This window comes from Abramis brama (genome assembly GCF_963993115.1).
Source record: "Abramis brama genome assembly, chromosome: 19".
NCBI classification, from domain to species: Eukaryota; Metazoa; Chordata; class Actinopteri; order Cypriniformes; family Leuciscidae; genus Abramis; species Abramis brama.
In genome coordinates this window covers 12,732,883-12,753,993 of record NC_139981.1, presented here as the reverse complement: position 1 = coordinate 12,753,993, position 21,111 = coordinate 12,732,883, and the positions used below count along the sequence as shown (strand labels likewise).

Here is a 21,111-nt window from a genome sequence, read left to right as displayed (position 1 = left end):
TTGTCAGTCAAAAATAGTCGATCTCGGAATGCGAACTGAATTTTAGTATTGTTTCTAATGAGGATCCTTTTTCAAATACAAGGTCAATATTGATTTTCACTAACGATTAAACAAAAAATTATCTGTGAATTTATATTGAACTAAGCTAGGAGATTTCCATCTTTACTCTCCTCCCTGTTACGGAGATCGACTATTTTTATGACTGACAAAATGCCGGCGGACAGAAACACAGTGAGTTGTTCAAAATCTTTCTTTTTAGTAAACTGTTCTCAATGCTCGAGTTCATGTGTAGAGCCCCTGGTGATACTTCGAGCAAAGTTTCATGTTGTGTCGAACCATCTTAGTGTTTTAAAAATAGCGATTTTTGATGCTATCATAAAAGTGCCCCATTCACAAGGCATTTAACCTAAACCGAAAATACGGTCAAACTTAAAAGTGGCGTTTCCATTCTAATTATGCTTTTAAACGAAAGTTTGCCTTGAGTAGATTAACAAAAAGACCCTAGGTTTGCATTTTGGCGAGAGTTACCCTTTAATTATGAACTAAATTTGCTGACCAGACCAGAGCCAGTTGTGATTTTGTGCTAATAATAAAAAACAATATTAGAAGAATTAATATTTTCTTCCACATTCCTCAATTAAGTCTATAAGTTAAATTTAAATTACAATTTTATTAAATAAAATTTTATTAAAAAAAATATATACTAAGCATTCTGAATCTTTATGCATTTTTCCATTCTTTTTTGATGACAGTGATGGACAGTGATGATTTTGGCAAAGACCCTGGTTATCATGATACATTTTTGTAGTGGTGTTCATTTTAGTCATGGCGTGGTTTTGGTTAGTAGAACATATGAAAGTTGTTTCAGGTAAACCAAATGGAATTGCTCCTTTCATCTCACAGAGCCCTCACTTTAATAGAGCTTGAGTAAACATGACAGGAGCCTGAGAACCTGGTTCCTGTAAACAACCCCAGACACCCTTCTCATGGAGATGAGCTGTGAAAGTTGCATTTACCCACTCTGTCAGTGTTCATCTGAATAAATTACACAGCTCAGTAAAGTTCAAGGGCAATATATTAAAATGTTAGCTCTCAGTAATATCCTCTCTCCTGACACCACACACGTTTGTTTCTTTTGGGCTAGAGGAAGACCGAGGATGAAGACTGTGATTGTGGTGCATGGTGGCGCGTGGGCCATCCCGGATGAGTTAGCCGAAGCATCCGTGGCTGGAGTCAAGAATGCTGTGCGGGCAGGGGATACTGTTCTGAAGAATGGGGGTAGTGCACTTGATGCTGTAGAAAAAGCTGTGAGGTCTTTGGAAGATGACCCAACGTTTGATGCAGGTATACATATACACACACTGCCCCCCCAAAAAAGTCACTGTTTTGATTTAAAGTGTGTGACTGGATCATTATTGCAGTGATTATTATGTTTCTAGCATGTTATATGTGTGGCAACAGTCCTTCTGACCCTAACTGATGGAGAGTGTAGCTTTTCATTACTTAAACAAACATGTAGGAAGACACATCATGGCCATATTCCAGGATGACAATATCAAGATTCCTCAGGCTCAAATTGTGAAAGAATGGTTGGAAGGGAGCATGAAGAATAATTTTCACATGTGAATTGGCACCTCTGGGTCCAGATCTTAAATTCATTGAAAGTATTTGGGATGTGCTAGAGTAGACTTTACAGAGTGCTTGACTCTTGCATTGTCAATACAAATTAGTGACCAAAAATTGATGCACCTCTTTCATTTCCATCAAGAATTTTTGGTCACACATACAAACATTTGTAATACTACGATTTTTTTTTTTATGTTGCACATAAAACATATGTTATGTTTATTCTTCCCTTTTTATGTTGTTAAAATAAGTCTCTTCTGCTCACCACCAAGGCTGCATTTATTGGATAAAAAAATACAGTAAAAAAGTAATATTGTGAAATATTATTACAATTTAAAATGTTTTCTATTTTTATTCAAATGTAATTATTCATGTGATGGCAAAGCTGAATTTTCAGCATCATTACTCAAGTCTCAGTGTCACATGATCCTTCAGAAATCATTCTATATGCTGATTTGGTGACATTCATATGTGTGGGATAAGTAAGATTGAAAAAAGATATTCAAAATAAATAGATAAGAAATTAATACTTTTATTCAGCAAGTATGCATTAAATTGATCAAAAGTGACATTAAAGACATTTGTAATGTTACAAAAGATTTCTATTTCATATAAAAACTGTTCGTTTTCATTTTCAATTCATCCAAAAAATCCTGAAAAATGTATCTTAATGCATTTAAATTTAAAAATATTAAGTAGCACATCTGTTTTCAGCATTGATAATAATAAGAAATGTTTCTTGAGCATCAAATCAGTATATTAGAATGATTTCTTAAGGATCATGTGAGACTGAAGACTGGAGGAATGATGCTGAAAATTCAGCTTTGATACCACAGGAGTAAATTACAGAGAACACAATATTTCACAATATTATTTACTGTATTTGTATTCAAATAAATGCAGTATTTGTGAACATAAGAGACTTCTTTCAAAAACATTATTCCAAACTTTTGACTGGTAGTGTTTTTGTTTTATTTTTTACCTTGACTGACTTTTTCTATTCAAGACTTCAAGCAGAGGAAGTACAGATTCAGTAGTTTGTGAGAGACTTCATCTATGCTCTGAATGGGACAGTATTTCAGCACATACCCTTGACACTTTGTTAATGATCACCTCGAGAGTAAGGTGAGAGGTTCTTCAATAATTATCAAATTACAAGGAGGAAAGCGAGGTAAAACAAGACATTTCATTAACACACCCGGCCTGTCGGTGCCAATCTCATTTGTGATGGCTAACTGCCACCATGAGTGAAATGGCTAATCCTCCTCATATCAGAGCTGCACATTCAGCGGCTCATCAGGATCATTTTATACACTGGGGTAGCCAGAGGCACAGTCTGATCAATAGATGACTAATGCAATCCTCTTTAGAGAACTGAGAGCTAGACATAAGAGTGGATAACAGTCTGGAGTATGTCAGGGTGCCATGACAGAGATAAGAATGAGATATGTGTGTGAGAATGAGATCATGTTGTATTAAAATTATCCAATCTTGCTCTTGGACTGTCCTGCAGAGTTCAGCTCCAACCCCAATGAAACACACATAAAACAGGTAATCAAGCTCTTCTTGGGCATACTAGAAACTTCTAGGAAGTTGTGTTGAGGCAAGTTGGAGCTAAACTCTGCAGGACAGTGGAAAAAAAACATTCACACAAAGTCAAAAGGTATATCATACTTAATATTTTCTTTAGACATATATCCATTTTTTTAGACCAAAATGTTATTTATTGTAGGTCAATATAATATTTTCCTTGGCTTTTAAAAAAATATTTTCACCATAAACAAATGCTAAATCACCTTAAAGGTGACATATCATGAAAATCTGACTTTTTTTCATGATATGTCCCCTGTGCATCTACCAACCCAGAAAACGTGAAAAGTGACAACCCACTGAACCCAGTAACTTTGTTTTGGTAAGCCTGTCAAAAAATAAGCCGATCAGATTTTCCTCCCCTTCTGACGTAGGAATGGGATCTTATTATAATATTATCGCCCCTTAATCTACGTTTGTTCTACATTTCCAACCATTTGGTTTTTGCATGCGACAACAGTGTTAACCAGTTCTAAAGCAATGGCAAAAGTTCGAGCAAAGCATGCAAACTGTTCTGCAGCTCATTTGCATTTAAAGGGACACACAAAAACGTCGCGTTTTTGCTCACACCCAAAAAGGGGCAACTTTGACAAGCTATAATAAATGATCTGGGGGGTATTTTGTGCTGAAATTTGAGCTGAAACATCTTGTGAAAAGGGGCATAAGTCACCGTTAATGTTTATTGTGATGCCTTTTAAAAAATGCATCATATTTTCTGATCTAGGCCTTTCTATCACTCTTTACGGGAAATGTGGTCTTTTCAGACATGTGGACTTCATGATGGGACTGTAAAATGTTTCATGTGCAGGTCATGGTGCAGTGCTGAATTCTGATGGAGAGGTGGAGCTGGACAGTATCATCATGGATGGGGAAACCCTTGCCGCTGGAGCTGTGGCCTGTGTTAGAAACATTGCTAATCCTGTTAGTCTTGCTCGTGCTGTGATGGAAAAGGTATGTTTTCTTCTCAAAATGCTTCGCTTCACAATTTGTCATTAACTATTACAGCAAATCTCAAATTCAAATATCACTTAATTTGAGTACAGTGTTCTCTCTGGTGAATATCTGTCCTCCAACTAATTTAATTCAAGCAATTTTTCATTATACAAAAGTGAATATTTTACTGAAGTGTTTATGTGCACTAAACAGTGTAGGGGATGTGATACAAAAACTGAATTTCACACACAATTGACATACATTCAATACATTTCTATATACGGCACTGCAATACATAATTTCAAATTCAACAACCATTTCTCAATCATAAAGGCTTGTTTCATTTAGGGTTAGTGTTAGGGTTAGCATTAGGGTTATTTCTATTTTTTCTGTCATAAAGACTTGTCCAACTCACTAATTCTCCAGTGTATAAGAATATCACATAGTTGCTATAAAATATGTCTGGTATACATCTGAAATTGGTATTCAAAATTATTAAGGTTAAGGAAATTATCTGAGTGCTAGTTCTTAATGCCTGCCCTTATCAAGGAGGTCTATATGTGGATCACTTTGAAGATTATTGTAAAACTCAGAATTGGGCGATTTGAATTGGACCCAATTTTTTATATTCTTGTAAAAGGATATTAGGAAAATTAGCCATAGTGTTGACTTCAAAGGTGAAATTATATGACACCATAAATTCCGGATTTTCCAATGACTGCAAAGCTTTCATTGGTCATTTCATCAGCAGCTTTGTAATGACAGGCAGGCTCAAAGGGAAATAAATGCTAGATGATTTTCTGATTGATTTCAATCAGTGCTCTTTGTAATGACATAGCAGTCTTATACAATGATTTATCTCCACATGTCTAAAAGACCAAAGCCTAGCCAGGATTTTCTACTTATTTCTCAGGTTTAGAAGGTACCTGAACATTAACCTACTATATATGGGGCAAGTTATCACATTGAAATCGACAATGATCCAACAATCCAATCAATTTCTGATGGACAAAATCAGGTCTTGTCTGCATTTTTTCTTGTTCGAGAAGCTGTTTTACATGTATCGAAATAGACGGTCACAACTTCCGCCCAATGCCGAATTTAGTCCTGGCCACATCAATAGGCAAACTTTACCAGCCAAAAGTCGACTACAACCTTAATACAGATATGAGCAAGACACCTTTATTCACTCTGTTTTAAGATCAGCTTAAGAGAGAAAGCAAACTGCAGTAAAACATAAATGGCGATTAGCAACGTTAGCCATTTTAGACTTCCACCAGATTTAGCTGAATTAAGGACTGTTCACATTGATAACTATAAAGATAATGGTACATAATGATAACTAAATTAGCATGCACACCAACAGATGATAATGTTCAGTTTATTATAAGTACACACTGATTGGATTCTGATTGGCTGTCAATATTTTTATCCTTCATCAACTAGAAAAAAAAAGAAAATTCTAAAAGTGATTCCAACGATATCGTTCCACTTTGTGGAAATTGCTATAGCTGTGGTGTGGACTTCTTTATTCGCATACAATTAGAACATTTATTAAAACTTTATAGTAAAAAAATATTGTTAGTTATCATTCTTGGTGTTAAAGTAGGCAGTAAATGAAAAAATTTAAGGGCGGACTTGATTTTGTCCATCGGGAATTGCTTTGATCATTGGATGGTTGTGGTTTGCTATTGCTATGATATCATGTGAGTGACAGGTTGTCCCGCCCTCACGCCAGTAAACGCATCATCAGAAAAAAGATGACTTTGCAAGAGCGGGGAACTTATTTTGATTAAGACTACGAGGGCCCATGAATTAAAAAAATAATAATGATGTGCACGGATAAATCATTTATAGTAGGCTAAATACTGCAATATTAAAAAATGTTTTAAAATTATGTCCATTTTGATTTCATGGTGACTTAAACTGGCATTCAGACACCCCGACTGGATCATGCAAAGGATTATTACTTGCTCCACCAAGTGGAGCAAAAGCTGCAGTAAAACTCGCTGTGGACGCAAAATGTTTTGCAAAAATCGCTACAAAAGGCCTCTGATTGGCTAAACAATAACAACAACTAAAAATCTTTATTTAACTTAACAGAGAATGAGGCTGTCACTGAGATCGGCCTGATATCTTAGGTCAGTTACAGTATTTCAGAGATATCCAGGAGGTAGGATTGTTTTCTGCATACCATTTCATAAAGAAATCTCTTACAGCACATTTAACTAACAGCATTAGATTTAAATAATGATCCACACAAAGAAAAAAATATTAATAAACACATAGCTTCGGTCATAATCTTTTAGATTATAGACAGCTGCTGATATACAAATGATATATGGTAGGAGATATGCTATATCAAATAATTATTATGTCCAAGAGATTTTCCCTTTCACTGAGTTCACCTTGTAAGGCGTTGGACATGGAGGAAACAAAACCCAAAGAGAATACATGATAATCGATTAGCTGCAGCACCTGTCTTGACTGCCCCAAAAGACCTTGGCCTTAGTGTGGATTGGCAGATCTCCTTAATAGCCAGTATTAAAAATTCATCAGGTCTTGATCAATGCTGCGATCAAGCTTCACTGACCTCATGCTCTTGCTTTGCAATCTAGTATTTGACAAAGAAAAATGACATTAATAACGTGTTAATATTTAAAAGTTTCCTAAGTCAGAGTTATGGTTTAATCCATTGTGATGATTTACAGAAAGTTACACAGAGAAATAAAATTGCATTATTATTGAGACAGCAGGGTATTGTCTCAATATATTATAGCAGTTCCACATGGAGATGTGCACAGTAAATATGGAAATAATGCAAAAGTGTTCAGGTTGTAGTGCGTTTTATTATGTAATCATATCATCATGATAAATAATTTTTGTTGTGGTGTTTATGTGGGAGATTAACACATGATGGCACACCCAAGGAAATCAGAATACAACAGAAAGACTAGTACTGATTTAGTCAGCACAAAGAACTAACCATGTCATAACATGTCATAAACTCAATTTTTATCATGTGCATTAAGGCACTGCTGGACACTTGCTATAGAGATGTTTTGTAGGTCAACCCTAAGGGTAATTTGCCTTGGGTTTCCTCTGGAATACTGAATGGATCTTTAGACTCAATTATGCCTTCGAAACATGATTTATGAGTAAAATAAGGTGCGTGGTTACATTATATGATGACAAGACTTCGACATGAAAGTTACATTATATGACAATGTTACTTCTTATGACAAGAAGCCCTGTTCTACAACATAAGTCATACCTCAAACATGAATTTTTTATAGAGAACCCATAAATTTAAAAAGCTAGTATGTAAGCTGCTTTCTAAGTCATGACTTATTGAATACTCTTTCGAGGTCCAAGTCTCTATTCCAGTGGTTCTCAACTCGAGGTCCACTTTCCTGCAGAGTTTATCTCTAACCCTAATCAAACACACATGAACAAGCTAATCAAGGTCTTCAGGATTACTAGATAGCTACAGGCTGATGAGTTCAGTCGAGGTTTGATCTAAACTCTGCACGAAAGTGTATCTCAAGAACCCCTGCTCTACTGTTTCAACTGAGAATAATAACCCAGCAACTGTTTATGAGCAGAAGCTTTTAAAAACTCATGGCTTCCCCGACACCAAGATTTAAACTATTCATAAAAAATGAATCATTGTCTGTCCAACTGAGATTTAAGTAAGGAGATAAAGGTTAGGATCATGATTCTTCAGTAATACAGCACACTGTGAGTGCATATTAGCACCATTTGTTGTATGCTTTTGGGATCTGATGCAGCGTTTGGACCCGGAAATGGTGACATGTGATGTCAGACTTAACTGGATTGGTTAAAGTAAACATTTAGACTACTAATTATCTTTTTGAAACCTTTTTTGTGCTTTTTATTCAGACAGATCATGTCATGTTGACAGACAGAGGCGCGAGCATGTTTGCAGAGCGCATTGGTACTCCAGTAGCTCATGATTTGGTGACTGAGCCAGAACGTAAAGAGTGGGAACACGGCAAAAGCTATAACGCCGGAGTCAAAATGCTCTTCAACACACAATGGTGGGTAATTTCATGTTCGTTGCCAAATTTAGTCGTTTTTCCCCCTCTTAATGTGCCAAAATGTTTTTAATTTCTTGGCATACTTGATTTCAGAGATTTTGATGTCCATATAGTTACAGAGTGGTCACATAAAAGGTCTGTTTTCCATGGTCAGTAATGTATCGATGAATGAAGCTCTGCTCACAGAGCAGTCACTTTCAAACCAAAGCAGCTTTCTGTTGGTAATAATATTTAAATCTATAACATTCTACATAATAACATTTCAACCTATAACATTTTTATCTCACAATTCTGACTTTTTTTTCCGCACAATTGCAAGTTTATATCTCCCAATTCAGACTTTAAAACTCACAATTGAGAGTTTATATCACAAATATGAAAAATAGTCAGAATTGCAGGAGAATTTGCTGCCACCATATAACACTTCATCACTGTTTGCAAACACCCAAATGGTCTATTGACAACAGCATCTTTGGAAAGAAGTGTTTTGTGTGCTTGGAGAGAAAGATAAAATGACTGTTTCTCTTGAATGATTCCTCTCTTGAAAACACTAAAGTTGGCGTGAAACGAAAGTTGCAATAGTCTTTTCTTTCCTATTTTGAAACTGCTTCTCAAACAAGAAAATGTGTAGCTTGGGACTTGATTTTGTCTAACAGGAGTCGATTGGATCGTTGAGTGACAGGTTGTCCCGCCCTTGCGCCAGTAAACACATCATCACAGAAGAGATGGGATGTTGTTGCAGGAAGGAGGGGAAGTTTTTAGGATCACAAGGGCATATGAATTAAAAAAATAATGATGTGCATGGATACATAATGTATAATAAATCCTACAATATTCCATGAAAAAAATAAGAATAGTAGATTTTGATTTCATGGTGATTTTGACTGATGATTCACGAGTTCGCCTGCCCATCCAGTCTTAATAGTTAATGGTAAACGAACTTGACTTGCTGTCCAATTTACCTAATTTTGTGACCATTTTGCATGAATATATTGTGGAATGTATACTGTGATAAATCATTATCTACCCTCTTTATTCTTTTACCTTTATTTTATTATACTGATTCTAATGATGTCTATAACGTTCTTAATCGTTTAGTTTTAAATGGACAGTGGTTCTCCTTGGCATTGAGGCCATGAGTTGATAACATTTACATTTTACATTTAGTCATTTAGCAGACGCTTTTATCCAAAGCGACTTACAAATTAGGACTTAATTAAGCGAGTCATCATGAAGAGGCAAAAACAACAACAACGAAGTGCTCAAAATACGAAGTTCAGGCATTATTCAGAGTAGCATAAGCCTGATAAGTGATGTTTCAAAGGGAAAGGAATTATTATTATTATTATTTTTTTATGAGGTTAAGTGCTCACGGAAGAGATGGGTTTTCAGCTGTCTTTTGAATGTTGTCAGGGATTCTGCATTCCGGATGAGGGTGGGGAGAGCGTTCCACCAGCATGGAACTGTGAATGAGAATGTTCTGGAAAGTGATTTTGTGGCTTTCTGTGATGGAACCACGAGACGTCGCTCTTTGACCGATCGTAGGCTTCTGGTAGGGATGTAGACTCGTAGGAGTGAGTGAAAGTAGGAGGGAGCTGAGCCTGTGATAGATCTGTAAGCAAGCGTCAATGCCTTGAACTTGATGCGAGCAGCGAGAGGTAGCCAGTGCAGAGAGATGAACAGAGGAGTGACGTGGGCCCTCTTGGGCTCGTTGAAGACAAGACGAGCTGCAGCATTCTGGATCATCTGTAGGGGTTTGGTTGCACATGCTGGAAGTCCGGCCAGAAAAGCATTACAGTAGTCAAGCCTAGAAATGACCAGGGCCTGGACGAGAAGTTGTGTTGCATGCTCAGTTAGGAAAGGCCTGATCTTCCTGATGTTGTGCAGTGCAAACCTGCATGATCGAGCTGTCTTTGAAATGTGATCTGTGAAGGTCAGCTGGTCATCAAACGTTACTCCAAGATTTCTGACCGACCTTGATGGGGTGATTGATGATGACTCTAGCTGGATGGTGAAGTCGTGCTGTAGAGACGGATTGGCAGGGAGGACGAGAAGCTCAGTCTTTGCCAGGTTGAGCTTCAGGTGATGTTCCTTCATCCATGTGGAGATGTCCGCCAGACAGCTTGAGACCCGTGCAGCTACTGTGGGATCATCTGGTTGAAATGAGAGGAAGAGCTGCGTGTCATCAGCATAGCAGTGGTAGGAAAAACCATGTGCCTGTATGATGTGTCCCAGTGATGTAGTGTAGATGGAGAAGAGGAGGGGACCAAGAACTGAACCCTGGGGAACCCCTGTGGTCAGTTGATGTGCTCTGGATACCTCGCCTCTCCATGCGACCTTGAAGGACCTACCTGTGAGATAGGACTCAAACCAGTGGAGTGAAGTTCCTGTGATGCCCAGTGATGAGAGGCTGGACATAAGGATCTGATGATTCACAGTGTCGAAGGCAGCAGACAGATCCAGGAGAATAAGGACTGAAGATTTGGAAGCAGCTTTTGCGATCCATAGGGCTTCTGTGACTGACAGTAATGCAGTCTCAGTTGAATGCCCTTTCTTGAAGCCAGATTGGTTGACATCCAGCTGGTTGTTTAGAGACAAGAAGGATGTTACTTGGTTGAAAGCAGCTCTTTCAAGTGTCTTCGCAATGAATGGTAGGAGAGAGATAGGTCTGTAATTCTCTACAAATTATGTGTTTAGCGTTGGTTTTTTAAGCAGTGGAGTAACCCGAGCCTGCTTGAATGCTGTAGGGAAAGTGCCAGTATGGAGGGATAATGGCAGCATATTCTCATGCTGGCCTGCACAGAGCTCAGGTCATTCACTGAGGCCTTCAGGCAGTGCAGATAGAGCTGTGTGGGCTCCAGCAAAGCAGCCTTACCTGCCACCTCCACTTCCCCAGGCTGTGTGTTGAGAAGTAGTGGAGTCAGGGCCATGGCGGGGTGTAACCTCAGCCCCTGAGGGAGTCTGTAAAAATAGTGCTGTGGAGGTGCTAAGTGGCAGTTGGCTGAGCTACTGCCTTTCATCCCACCCCGCTGTGGCTTCATTATTGATAGCCTCCCTCTGCTCGCCCTGTACCACCATCACTGGGCTTTTTAACATACAGGCCCTAGAATTCAATTACCCTCCACCTTTAGGATTACATGGCACACCTCTGCCCTGCTGGTTTGACCAGGCTTTTATAAAACCACAGATGTGCCAATACTTATTATTCACGCCATGGTGATCACATGGTGGTTACAAATGTAAAAAAAAAAGGTGCAAATTTCTATACTTAAAGGTAGGGTAGGCACTTTTGGAGAGGCTAGTAATAACCAGTGTTTGGAATAACGCCGTTTAAAAGAACGGCGTTAGGTAACGACGTTATTTTTTCAGTAACGGGGTAATCTAACTAATTACTTTTCCCGTCGTTACAACGCCGTTAACATTACTGGACTTTAAAGTCGTTGCGTTACTATGCATTGATTGAATAAACTGTGTAATCCGAACGCACCCCTGGCTCGCACAGCTAGTGGGTTAATAACGAGTTAAGCGATTATGATTGGCTAAGGCAGAGTCATGTGTTTCATGGTAGCCAATCAGAGCCAGTGTTTTTACACACATGCCAGCACACGCGCCACAGAGAGAGAGAGAGAGAGAGAGAGAGAGAGAGAGGCGCGGGCGCGATCGAAAAGGCGCAAAGTGTTTACATTTGTGTGAGTGCGTGTGTGTGTGCGTGTGTGTGTGTGTGTGTGAGGTGCGGACGCGATCGAACCCTATGGATCGAACAGTGGAAACAAAAACATACTCCGTAATTTTGTTTAAGGATATTAAAACTGGAAAGTGTTTAAGTTACTGCTAATTAAAATTTTAAGGAAAACAAATATAACGTTATTAATCTGAAATGTAGCAAATTAATTTTCAATTCATTCAGGTACAATTACCAAACATATCTCAAGGTCTTTTTGTCTTTTTGTTAATTTAATTAATGAACTAATTATATAAAACTATTGTCAGTGCACTACAAATAAACTGGTTCTATGCCTTTACTTTATTAATCAAACTTTTAATAAAAAGTTGAGAGCGGTTGATTTAATTTGCTAGAGTTAAATGCACTTTATATGGTGTAACTGTTTACTTTTCTTACAAAAATAATGCTTGAAGTGCAGGATAAACCTCTTGCTGTCTGTCGACATGCAATAAATATCGAAAGTTATGTACAAACACCTGTCTGTTCTACTCATTTCAACTGACTTGTGAAAACTGCTAAAAAAAAAATCCAAATTCTTTGACATATAGCAACTTTTTTTTTTAACAGTAACGCAAATAGTTACTTTCCCTGGTAACGAGTTACTTTTATTTTATAGTAATTCAGTTACTAACTCAGTTACTTTTTGGAACAAGTAGTGAGTAACTATAACTAATTACTTTTTTAAAGTAACGTTCCCAACACTGGTAATAACAGATCCCGCCCTCCCTTCAAAGCGTTCTCCAAAGCAACACCTCCTTCAAAAAACATTAACGCATTCTGCAAAGTGTCACGAGAGACGGCGTTAAATTACCTCATGTCTCAAAGCACATAACATTACAATAATAATGAATGTAAACAACTTACAGAGCTTTACCTGACTGCTTCAGATTCATTCGGCGTTGATGTGATGGCATAGAAACGCAAAATCTGAGTCTGAGGACATGAACAGCTCCGAGTAGAACGTCATGATGGGTTTCCATCTTGTAATTATGGTTATGACATGGCATGAACAGCATAAGATCGTTGTTTTGGTTTGTTAATTTGGCCCCGCCCCAAACTCGCGCTATTGGCTGAGCCAGTGTTGCTATGCTGTGCTGGGGTGGTTAGTATTCTCATACAAACAGCAGATCATAATAGAGTAATGCAGGTATGACGTCACTTTGTAGGCCAATCGGCAATAGGATTTTCCCATAGGCTTTTGGATTATCGTTAAAAACAAGCTTTGTGATCAACAAAAGTTTATGATACTTGCACGTTTTGTCCATCAAGATAATTATCACAGATGAGCACAACTTTTATGAATTCTGAAGCCTATGTGCAGTCGCCAGAAGTAAAAATCTAAAGGTAGGCTATAAACGAACTACACCATGGTCCCACAACTTCAACGTCACCATCACTAACCTTCTAATAACTCTTTCAGTTTTTATCTAAAAACATTTTCCCAGAACTTTTGAGTTAGAATACTTTGTAAAAGCACAATTATAAGCATAACGATGGTGTAAAAGCTTATCTTATCTCCTCTGTAGTCCCATTTAGCCACTTGTTAGCATCCACCTTTTTCAAGATACGTAACAGCTTCAAAAAAACACGAGTGGGGTAATATTGATGTATTTTATGCCGTAGAATGAAATGTGAAAGTGTCTTGAGCTTGAGTTCACCACAGACCTTATTTCAGCCATTTAACCAAAACTCTTTGACTTCGGGACGATGCAACTGGAAGTGCTAAAATGCTAACTCGCTTCCGTGGTTTGGCCTACAAAGTGATGTCATACCTGCACCACTCTATGCCACAGTGTTTTTTGTGTGTGTCATAATCAACATATAATGGCTTACTGATATCTCTGAATATTAACATGGGATAGATAGGAGAGAGAATTTTAATATTGAAAAAATGACAAATTTATGGAAGCCCTGTTGTATCCCTAATTTCAACTTGCAAATTTGTTTCTCACAATTTTATATTTATATTTCCCAATGTGATTTTATGTTTTGCAATATGACTTCTCGAATCTTGAAATTGTGATTTTATACACATTGTGAATATTTTTCAACAGCGTGACTATGTCTCACGGTGTGACTTTCTTATTTGAAACTTCTAACAATTACCTTTATTTTTTAAACTCAGACAGAAACTAGCTTCAATATACAAATGTATTCTGTCATTTAGTTTTAGTGATTAGTATGTAGAAAATACATTTGCAACAAAAAGTTAAGACAACCACTTGTTCTTCATAATGAGAACTCTATTGGAACTTTTGTTCCAATATCTGCACCCTTCATTAGGCTGTTTATGGATGTGTGAAGATTTACTGCGAAACTCTGTGATCACTTTGAAGTGTGAAATACAGTCCTCCGTCAAGCTGCTTTTAAAAGCCATTTTCACCTGAACCGATGAGCAAGATCCAGCCATCGCCGGTGATTTAAAAGAGCAATCAAGCGCCTGCCAAAAATGATTGATGCCTCGAATCTGGAGCCTGCAAGTGATTCTTCGCCAGCTGCTTCAGACAAATATTCTCCACGAGGACCATGTTTGCTCTCCCATTTCTGGGGAGAAAGACATGGAGGCTGTTTTCTTTCATTTCACCTTGAAGCATTGTCCTCCATGTGACTTCAAACTCATAACACACGCTTGTTTTCCACAGCCCTGCTGCCTTAATCAGAGTTTCATGGGATATGAAGCCTGTGAAATACAAGGGTCTCTGTTCATCCCACTTTCTGCATGCTCTCTATTCTATTTCTTTTAAAGTGATCTAGCAGCGAAGACTGATGTGCACATCATAAGAATTGTGTTTTGTTTGTTTTTTGAAGAAGAAGACTGCATACTTTCTCATGTGTCTACAGAAATATCACGACTGATATAACACTTTCCCAGCAATCTCTCTGAGTGTACTTTGCTAGACTAGCGGCTGTGATTCAGAGTGGCGAAGGGCACTTATTCTCACTCTATTCCTTTGTTGACAGGCAGATGATGATGAGTCATTTTCAGGTGTGCTGGCACTCTTAAAAGCATGTGAGAGATTGTCATTAGCACGCTCCCTTTCAGACATCTCTCACATCACCAGAACTATACCTACATGCATTTGTTTCGGAACTGAAGTTCACAACAATAGTAATTGCACAGAGGCTAAATTTAAATGGGTGGGAGGCTTATGAATGTAGCGTATTAAGTTGAATTCCGGGACAAAAGTCTGTTTGATGAAGAGGAGCTAATAGAGGCACATCTCTGAGTGTGATGAATAATAATGCTCTCTTTTCAAAGCACCTTTTTAAAATACCATGTCTGAAACCATACAATTAAAGATCTGAGAAAAGAAAATATCAGAGCTAATCTTTACTATTTAAGGTTATATAACTTTTTTTTTGTATAATTGTAGGGGCCATGATACTGTTGGAGCGGTGGCTCTGGATTCTTTCGGTAATGTGGCGTGCGCTACATCCACTGGAGGAATCAGAAACAAAATGGTGGGAAGAGTTGGAGATTCTCCTATTATAGGTGAGTCCGATCAGAGATAGAGGACAGAGATAATCTCAGTGTCACACCAACATTCATTTTGAAGCAGTGCCTCGATTGAATGAGCCATTTCGGTTTGAAGGTGTCAGGTCTGATCAATACTCAATTGTCAGAGTGTTTTCTCCTGAGGTAACACACATTAACGTCCGACTCTCTCTGCGCTGCTGTCTTTTCCTGTGCGATAAGGATCTGGTGGATATGCAGACAATAGAAGTGGCGCGGTCTCCTGTACTGGTCATGGAGAGTCTATTCTCAAAGTCACCTTAGCCAGATTAATCCTCTTTCATATGGAGCAAGGTATGAGACTTTTACACTAATCCTGATGAGTGTGTGAGTGTGCATGCGTGCTCGTTTACCTTTAAAGGCTACAAAGGTGTCCATATTTGCTTAATTAATTTTGTGCCTAATCCATTTTGCAAAAGAGAAAATTCAATATGCACTACCTTTCAGAAGCTTGAGGTCAGTGTGATTTAAAAATAATTAAAAAAAAGTATAACTTTTATTCAGTAAGGATGAATTACGTATAATGAAAAGTGACAATAAGGATATGTATAATGATACAAAAAAATATAATTTCCAATTAAAGAATCCTGAAAAAATGTATCACGGTTTCCAAAAACAAGAAAAGAATCATTTCTGAAGGATCATGTGACACTGAAGACTGGAGTAATGATGCTGAAAATGTAGCTTTGCCATCACAGGAATAAATTACATTTGTAGACAACAGTTATTTGAAATTGTAATATTACTGTTTTACTGTAATTTTGGTCAAATAAAGGAAGTCTTGGTGTGCATAAGAGACTTCTTTCAAAAACATAAACAAATCTGACAGGCCTCAAACTTTTGTACAGTAAATTATTATTTTTTTATATGAGTGCTAACATGTCTTTTTCTACCAATTTTAGGTTAATATTTTATATGAATGTATAAGGGATTGTGTATATTTTAGGTCTTGTAACTAATCAGCAAGTGTCAGCATTTGTAATCTTCAATTTTTGTCTTCACTATTTATACTTTAATTAATCCTATTTACAGTATAATCATTCACCTTATGAAGACAGAAGTCACAGAAGCTGTGTGCAAAACAACTGTAAAATAATTATAGCTATTAAAATCAAAATAGGTGTAGATGGAGTTTGTATTGTCACACTGATGTCAATTATAATATTTGAATACTCCAGTCAGATGCCAGGTTAATCAATATAACTTTTATTATTACATAAAATGACATAAAAAATCATTATACAACGATGGCTAAATAATTTCAATATTTTTTACTTGTATATTTTGAATGAAAAATCTTGTTTTACCCCAGCTATATGTCATTCCCTTTTTAGTTTTTTTCTATAATGCAATTTGTTCATATTGTTTTGTCTTGCAAGGTCTCGATCATCTCTCCTCCTTTACCCTCACCCACGTTGCTATTATTATCAGATTGTGTATAACCAAGCAGAAAGAATGTCCAAACACACAAAAACTGGATGCTGCTGTTGCCAGTCATTTTAATTGGTTTGTGTGTGTGTGTGTGTGTGTGTGTGTGTGTGTGTGTGTGTGTGTGTGTGTGTGTGTGTGTGTGTGTGTGTGTGTGTGTGTGTGTGTGTGTGTGTGAGCGAGCGAGCGAGACAGGAAGGATCGGATGCGCTGCCACAGTAGGCAGATGATAATGAGGTGTGTGTTTGTCTGTGGAAAGAGTGTGAAGGGGTCAGCAGGCTATTGTTCGCTTCGGCATTCTGCGGTAATGATACTGCAAGTACATCCTCTCTGTTTATATTATATTCATTATTTTATTAATTATTAGGCTTGCCATTAGGGTCTTGACTTGTCCAACATTTCTGTAGTTGTTTACTGAGGTTGACAAATTTATTTAGATTTTTATTTTTATTTTCATATAAAAAAATATATTTTTTTAATATCAATGCAAGTTAGAATAAATAATTGGTACATTTGGAACTCATTACCATTACTTCATTATTAATAAATATAGTGAAATATAGCTATCAAATATAGCTTTGATAGGTTGCTAGAAGCCCATGAGTCCCCAGTTAAAGCAAGAAATGAATTCACTGTTCTGAAGAACAAGGAGTGAGGTGAATGAAATATAGAACTAAAAATAGATATTACATTGTAGCTAACAGTTATTTCTAGTCCATATAGTAAAAGTAATGTGCTACATAATAATGCTAGTAAAAATTCTATATGTTAATACTGTTGCAGTGTTGTTGCTAGACTGATGTTTTCTATGTTAGACTTTTTTTACCGCATAGTTGCAACACTAAGACTGATGGAATGAGCAAACCATGAGAGAAACATATATTGTTCACTGTGTGACCTGGAAAGGGTCACCAAGGACACACACTGTGGGTGCAGTGTTTCATTATACGGCACACAGAGATCAAATGCTCTTGATTTTGTTTTTTTCCTGTTCTGTTGGAAAATACCAGGAAAATAAGAGAACAATGGAAAATGTTGTATGGAAAAAGTCTTTTTTGCTCACCATTGCTACATGTATTTGATTTTCTTTTTTGTAATATTATGAAATATAATTACAATTTAAGACAACATTATTCTGTTTTAATATATTTTAAAATATAATTTATTCCTGTTAAAAATTATAGTTGGTTTAACTTAAGAAAAGTAAGTTACCTTGTTGTCTTAAAATTTAGTTAAAACTTGAGTTAATACACTGAAGTAAACAGAAACTCAAAATATTATGATATCTGAACCACATTAATTATCTAATTTGATTTGACAAAAGAAAATAAGTTGTGATAAATCATGAAAAACATTTTTTTACAGTGATGGCAAAGCTGAATTTCCAGCAGCCAATACTCAAAAATCATTCAAATGTGCTGATTTGATGCTCAGAAACATTTATTTTTATTATCAATATTGAAAACAGAAATCACAATATATTTTATTTTAGGATTCTTTGATGAATAGAAAGTTCAAATGAACAGCATTTATTTGAATATTTGAATTTTTGTGAAAGTCTTTATTGTCTTTTTTGAGCAATTTAATGCGTTCTTGCTGAATATAAGTATTGATCCTTTTTTTTTTTAAAACATCCTTTTCCAAAACATATTTTACTTACCTCAAACTTTAGAACGGTAGTGTAAGTGTCAGAGAATATAGTCAAACATTAGAAGGATGGAAAATAATACATTGTGTATGATAATAGCAGGTGTTAGATTAATAGATGTTCACAGACTTGGGTAACCTTGAAGATTTTACAGTTCATCCTATTAATGCAATTCACATTGTACAACAACATTGACAGAATTTGCTTCTGATGAAGTACAGCAAAAATAAATGTTCAGCTGAGTCCAGCTAGATAAACTTGTGCCTCATACTTGAGTGTTGTCTCTGTGTGATGCAGGGAAATCCTCCACCACGGCCGCCGCCGCCTCACTCCAGTACATGTGTGAGAGAGTGAAGGGATGTGGAGGTGCCATTGTTCTGTCCTCCACCGGGGACTGGGCCGCCAGCTTCACCACACCACGCATGGCTTGGGCCTCCATTAAAGAGGACGTCCTGCACTATGGGTTGAATCCGAAAGAAGAGTTTACAGAGATGCTGAAATAATGTCGTTTTCTTTTTCTTGTATTTTAATTATATTTTTAATTGAATTGACATTCAGCTAGTTCATTAGTTTGCCATGTTTGCTTTGATCAGTTAGTCCGGTTTAATTTCATTTATCCTTTATATAAACCTAAAAGTTATTTTACCTCGGTAGTAATGAGCTCTTTTTCACATCAAGGAAACAAATACTCCTCGATTCATTGATTTAAAAAAAGTTATCTTTCACTATTGACGTATGAAAACATTTTAGTACCATTTAGCTCTTACTCGGGGGTTAGTTCACCCAAAAATGAAAATTCTGTCATCCTTTACTCCCCCTCAAGTTCCAAGTCCAAAATGTCTTTGTTCTGCTGAACAAAAAAGAAGCTATTTGGGAGAATGTTTGTAACCAAGCAGATCTCTGGCCCCATTGACTACCATAGTATTTTTTTCCTAATATGGAAGTCAATGGGGCCCGAGATCTGTTTGGTTACAAACATTCTTCAAAATATCTTTATTTGTGTACAGCAGACAACAAGATATTTATACAGGTTTGGAACAACTTGAGGGGGAGTAAAGGATGACAGAATTTTCATTTTTGGGTGAACTATCCCTTTAATAACATTTATACAAGTTGTCACCTACTGTTATAACAGTATCCGTATAACAAACAATAGAAATAAAATATAGTGTTGAAACATGAAACATGTATAGTGTAAGTGACTACATGTAGAAATGATCTAGTGTTTTGATAAGCTTAACCCACAATTAATGAATAATGATAAGAGTTATATAATATGTATTCCACAAATTAGTGCATGGACATCAGATATATCGTGAAAAATGTAACAGACAAATGTATAACAGCCAGTGTTGGGGAAAGTTACTTTTAAAAGTAATGTGTTACAATATTGCATTACCCCCTTAAAGTAACTAATTGCATTACTTAGTTACATTTTATGGAAAGTAATGCATTTACTTTGGGCAAATGTAAAGGCCATTTCCCTCCAAAAGTGAAATGAATAAGCCTCAGGCTGAAGGAAACGCACGCCTGAACAGTAGAGGGCGCAGCTCAAACAAAACTTTCAGCTGTGCTCCCATTCTGGATCTCAACAGGAGAAGAAAGTTCAACACTGTTATTTCAGCAATGAAAAAAATAATAATAAAATAAAACAATGTGTTTGAGTAAAAGTAATTTTTCTTATTGGTATGATTGAATTGGATCATAAAATGCCAGCAGCAAAGACATCGGTTAATAAAGTAAGAATAAATACATGTAGGCTATTTGTATTATTTTACATAATTAATTATTGCAGGTTTTCTTAATATTCTGAGTTTGCATTTCACTGTTTTTAGGAATACTGAATCTGTTTTTGTGCAAGTGAGATGAGTAAATGCATGCTCACATTATTGTAGTCTACAATAAGCACCCTGTTTACACAGCACACACAAGTAATCTGATTACATAACTCACGTTACTTGTAATGCATACCCCCAACATGGATGTATTTGGTTAATATAATGTTGATTGTGCTGTTTTTACTTTATTAAAGATGGATATCAGCTACCCCTTCATGTCTTCAGTTGCTTCATTTCAGATTTTTATGTGAAGGGTGGTGGATCTTGAAGATAAAAAAATTATAGACCTATTTATGTATGTTTTAAAAAATTTCACAATACTCCCACTGATTTGTGAATAATATGCTTGAATTTTTGTTTGCTTCTCTTTTGTTTGTGAATAAAGTATAGCGGCGATATTATGAAATGGAAATGAGGCGGAAGCTGTTAAATTACTCCAGCCATGGGAACTGATGCATGAGTAATAAAATTTGAAATGTTTTTGCAACTGCTCCTAGTTAGTGTCTCCTGTCCTCCTCTCCTTTATATATTTATTTATTTTTACATTTTGTTTCAAATTAAGGTCTGGCTGTCTAGGCCTACAGTATAAAGAACTATACAGATGCTATCCGAATGTGAGAGACTATTATTAGCCGCTATGGGAACGAGAAGAATATAGTGCAGTATAGGCTAATGTAAAACTGTTTGTACTACAAACCAGCGAGTTTATTAATAAGGCAATAGGCTACATTCAAATAATATGGTAAGGA

At 36.6% G+C, this 21,111-nt stretch overlaps 1 protein-coding gene across 3 annotated transcripts in view; it reads left to right on the top strand.

Annotated features, from left to right (window-relative positions):
• The window catches only part of LOC311069763 (isoaspartyl peptidase/L-asparaginase), a 29,923-nt gene extending 9,354 nt beyond the window's left edge, over positions 1-20,569 (top strand). For 2 of the 3 annotated variants that reach the window (XM_084093189.1, XM_084093188.1), the window contains exons 2-7: positions 1,145-1,344; positions 4,025-4,167; positions 8,053-8,210; positions 15,309-15,427; positions 15,632-15,742; positions 18,822-19,146. In XM_084093189.1, coding sequence (XP_083949315.1) covers positions 1,158-1,344; positions 4,025-4,167; positions 8,053-8,210; positions 15,309-15,427; positions 15,632-15,742; positions 18,822-19,027 — 924 coding nt within the window. In that variant the 5' untranslated portion in view covers positions 1,145-1,157 and the 3' untranslated portion in view covers positions 19,028-19,146. Of the gene's footprint in view, positions 1-1,144; positions 1,345-4,024; positions 4,168-8,052; positions 8,211-15,308; positions 15,428-15,631; positions 15,743-18,821; positions 19,147-19,590 lie in introns of those variants that run through there. The other variant, XM_084093190.1, reaches the window with a different exon arrangement.
• Positions 20,570-21,111: the final 542 nt, after the last annotated feature.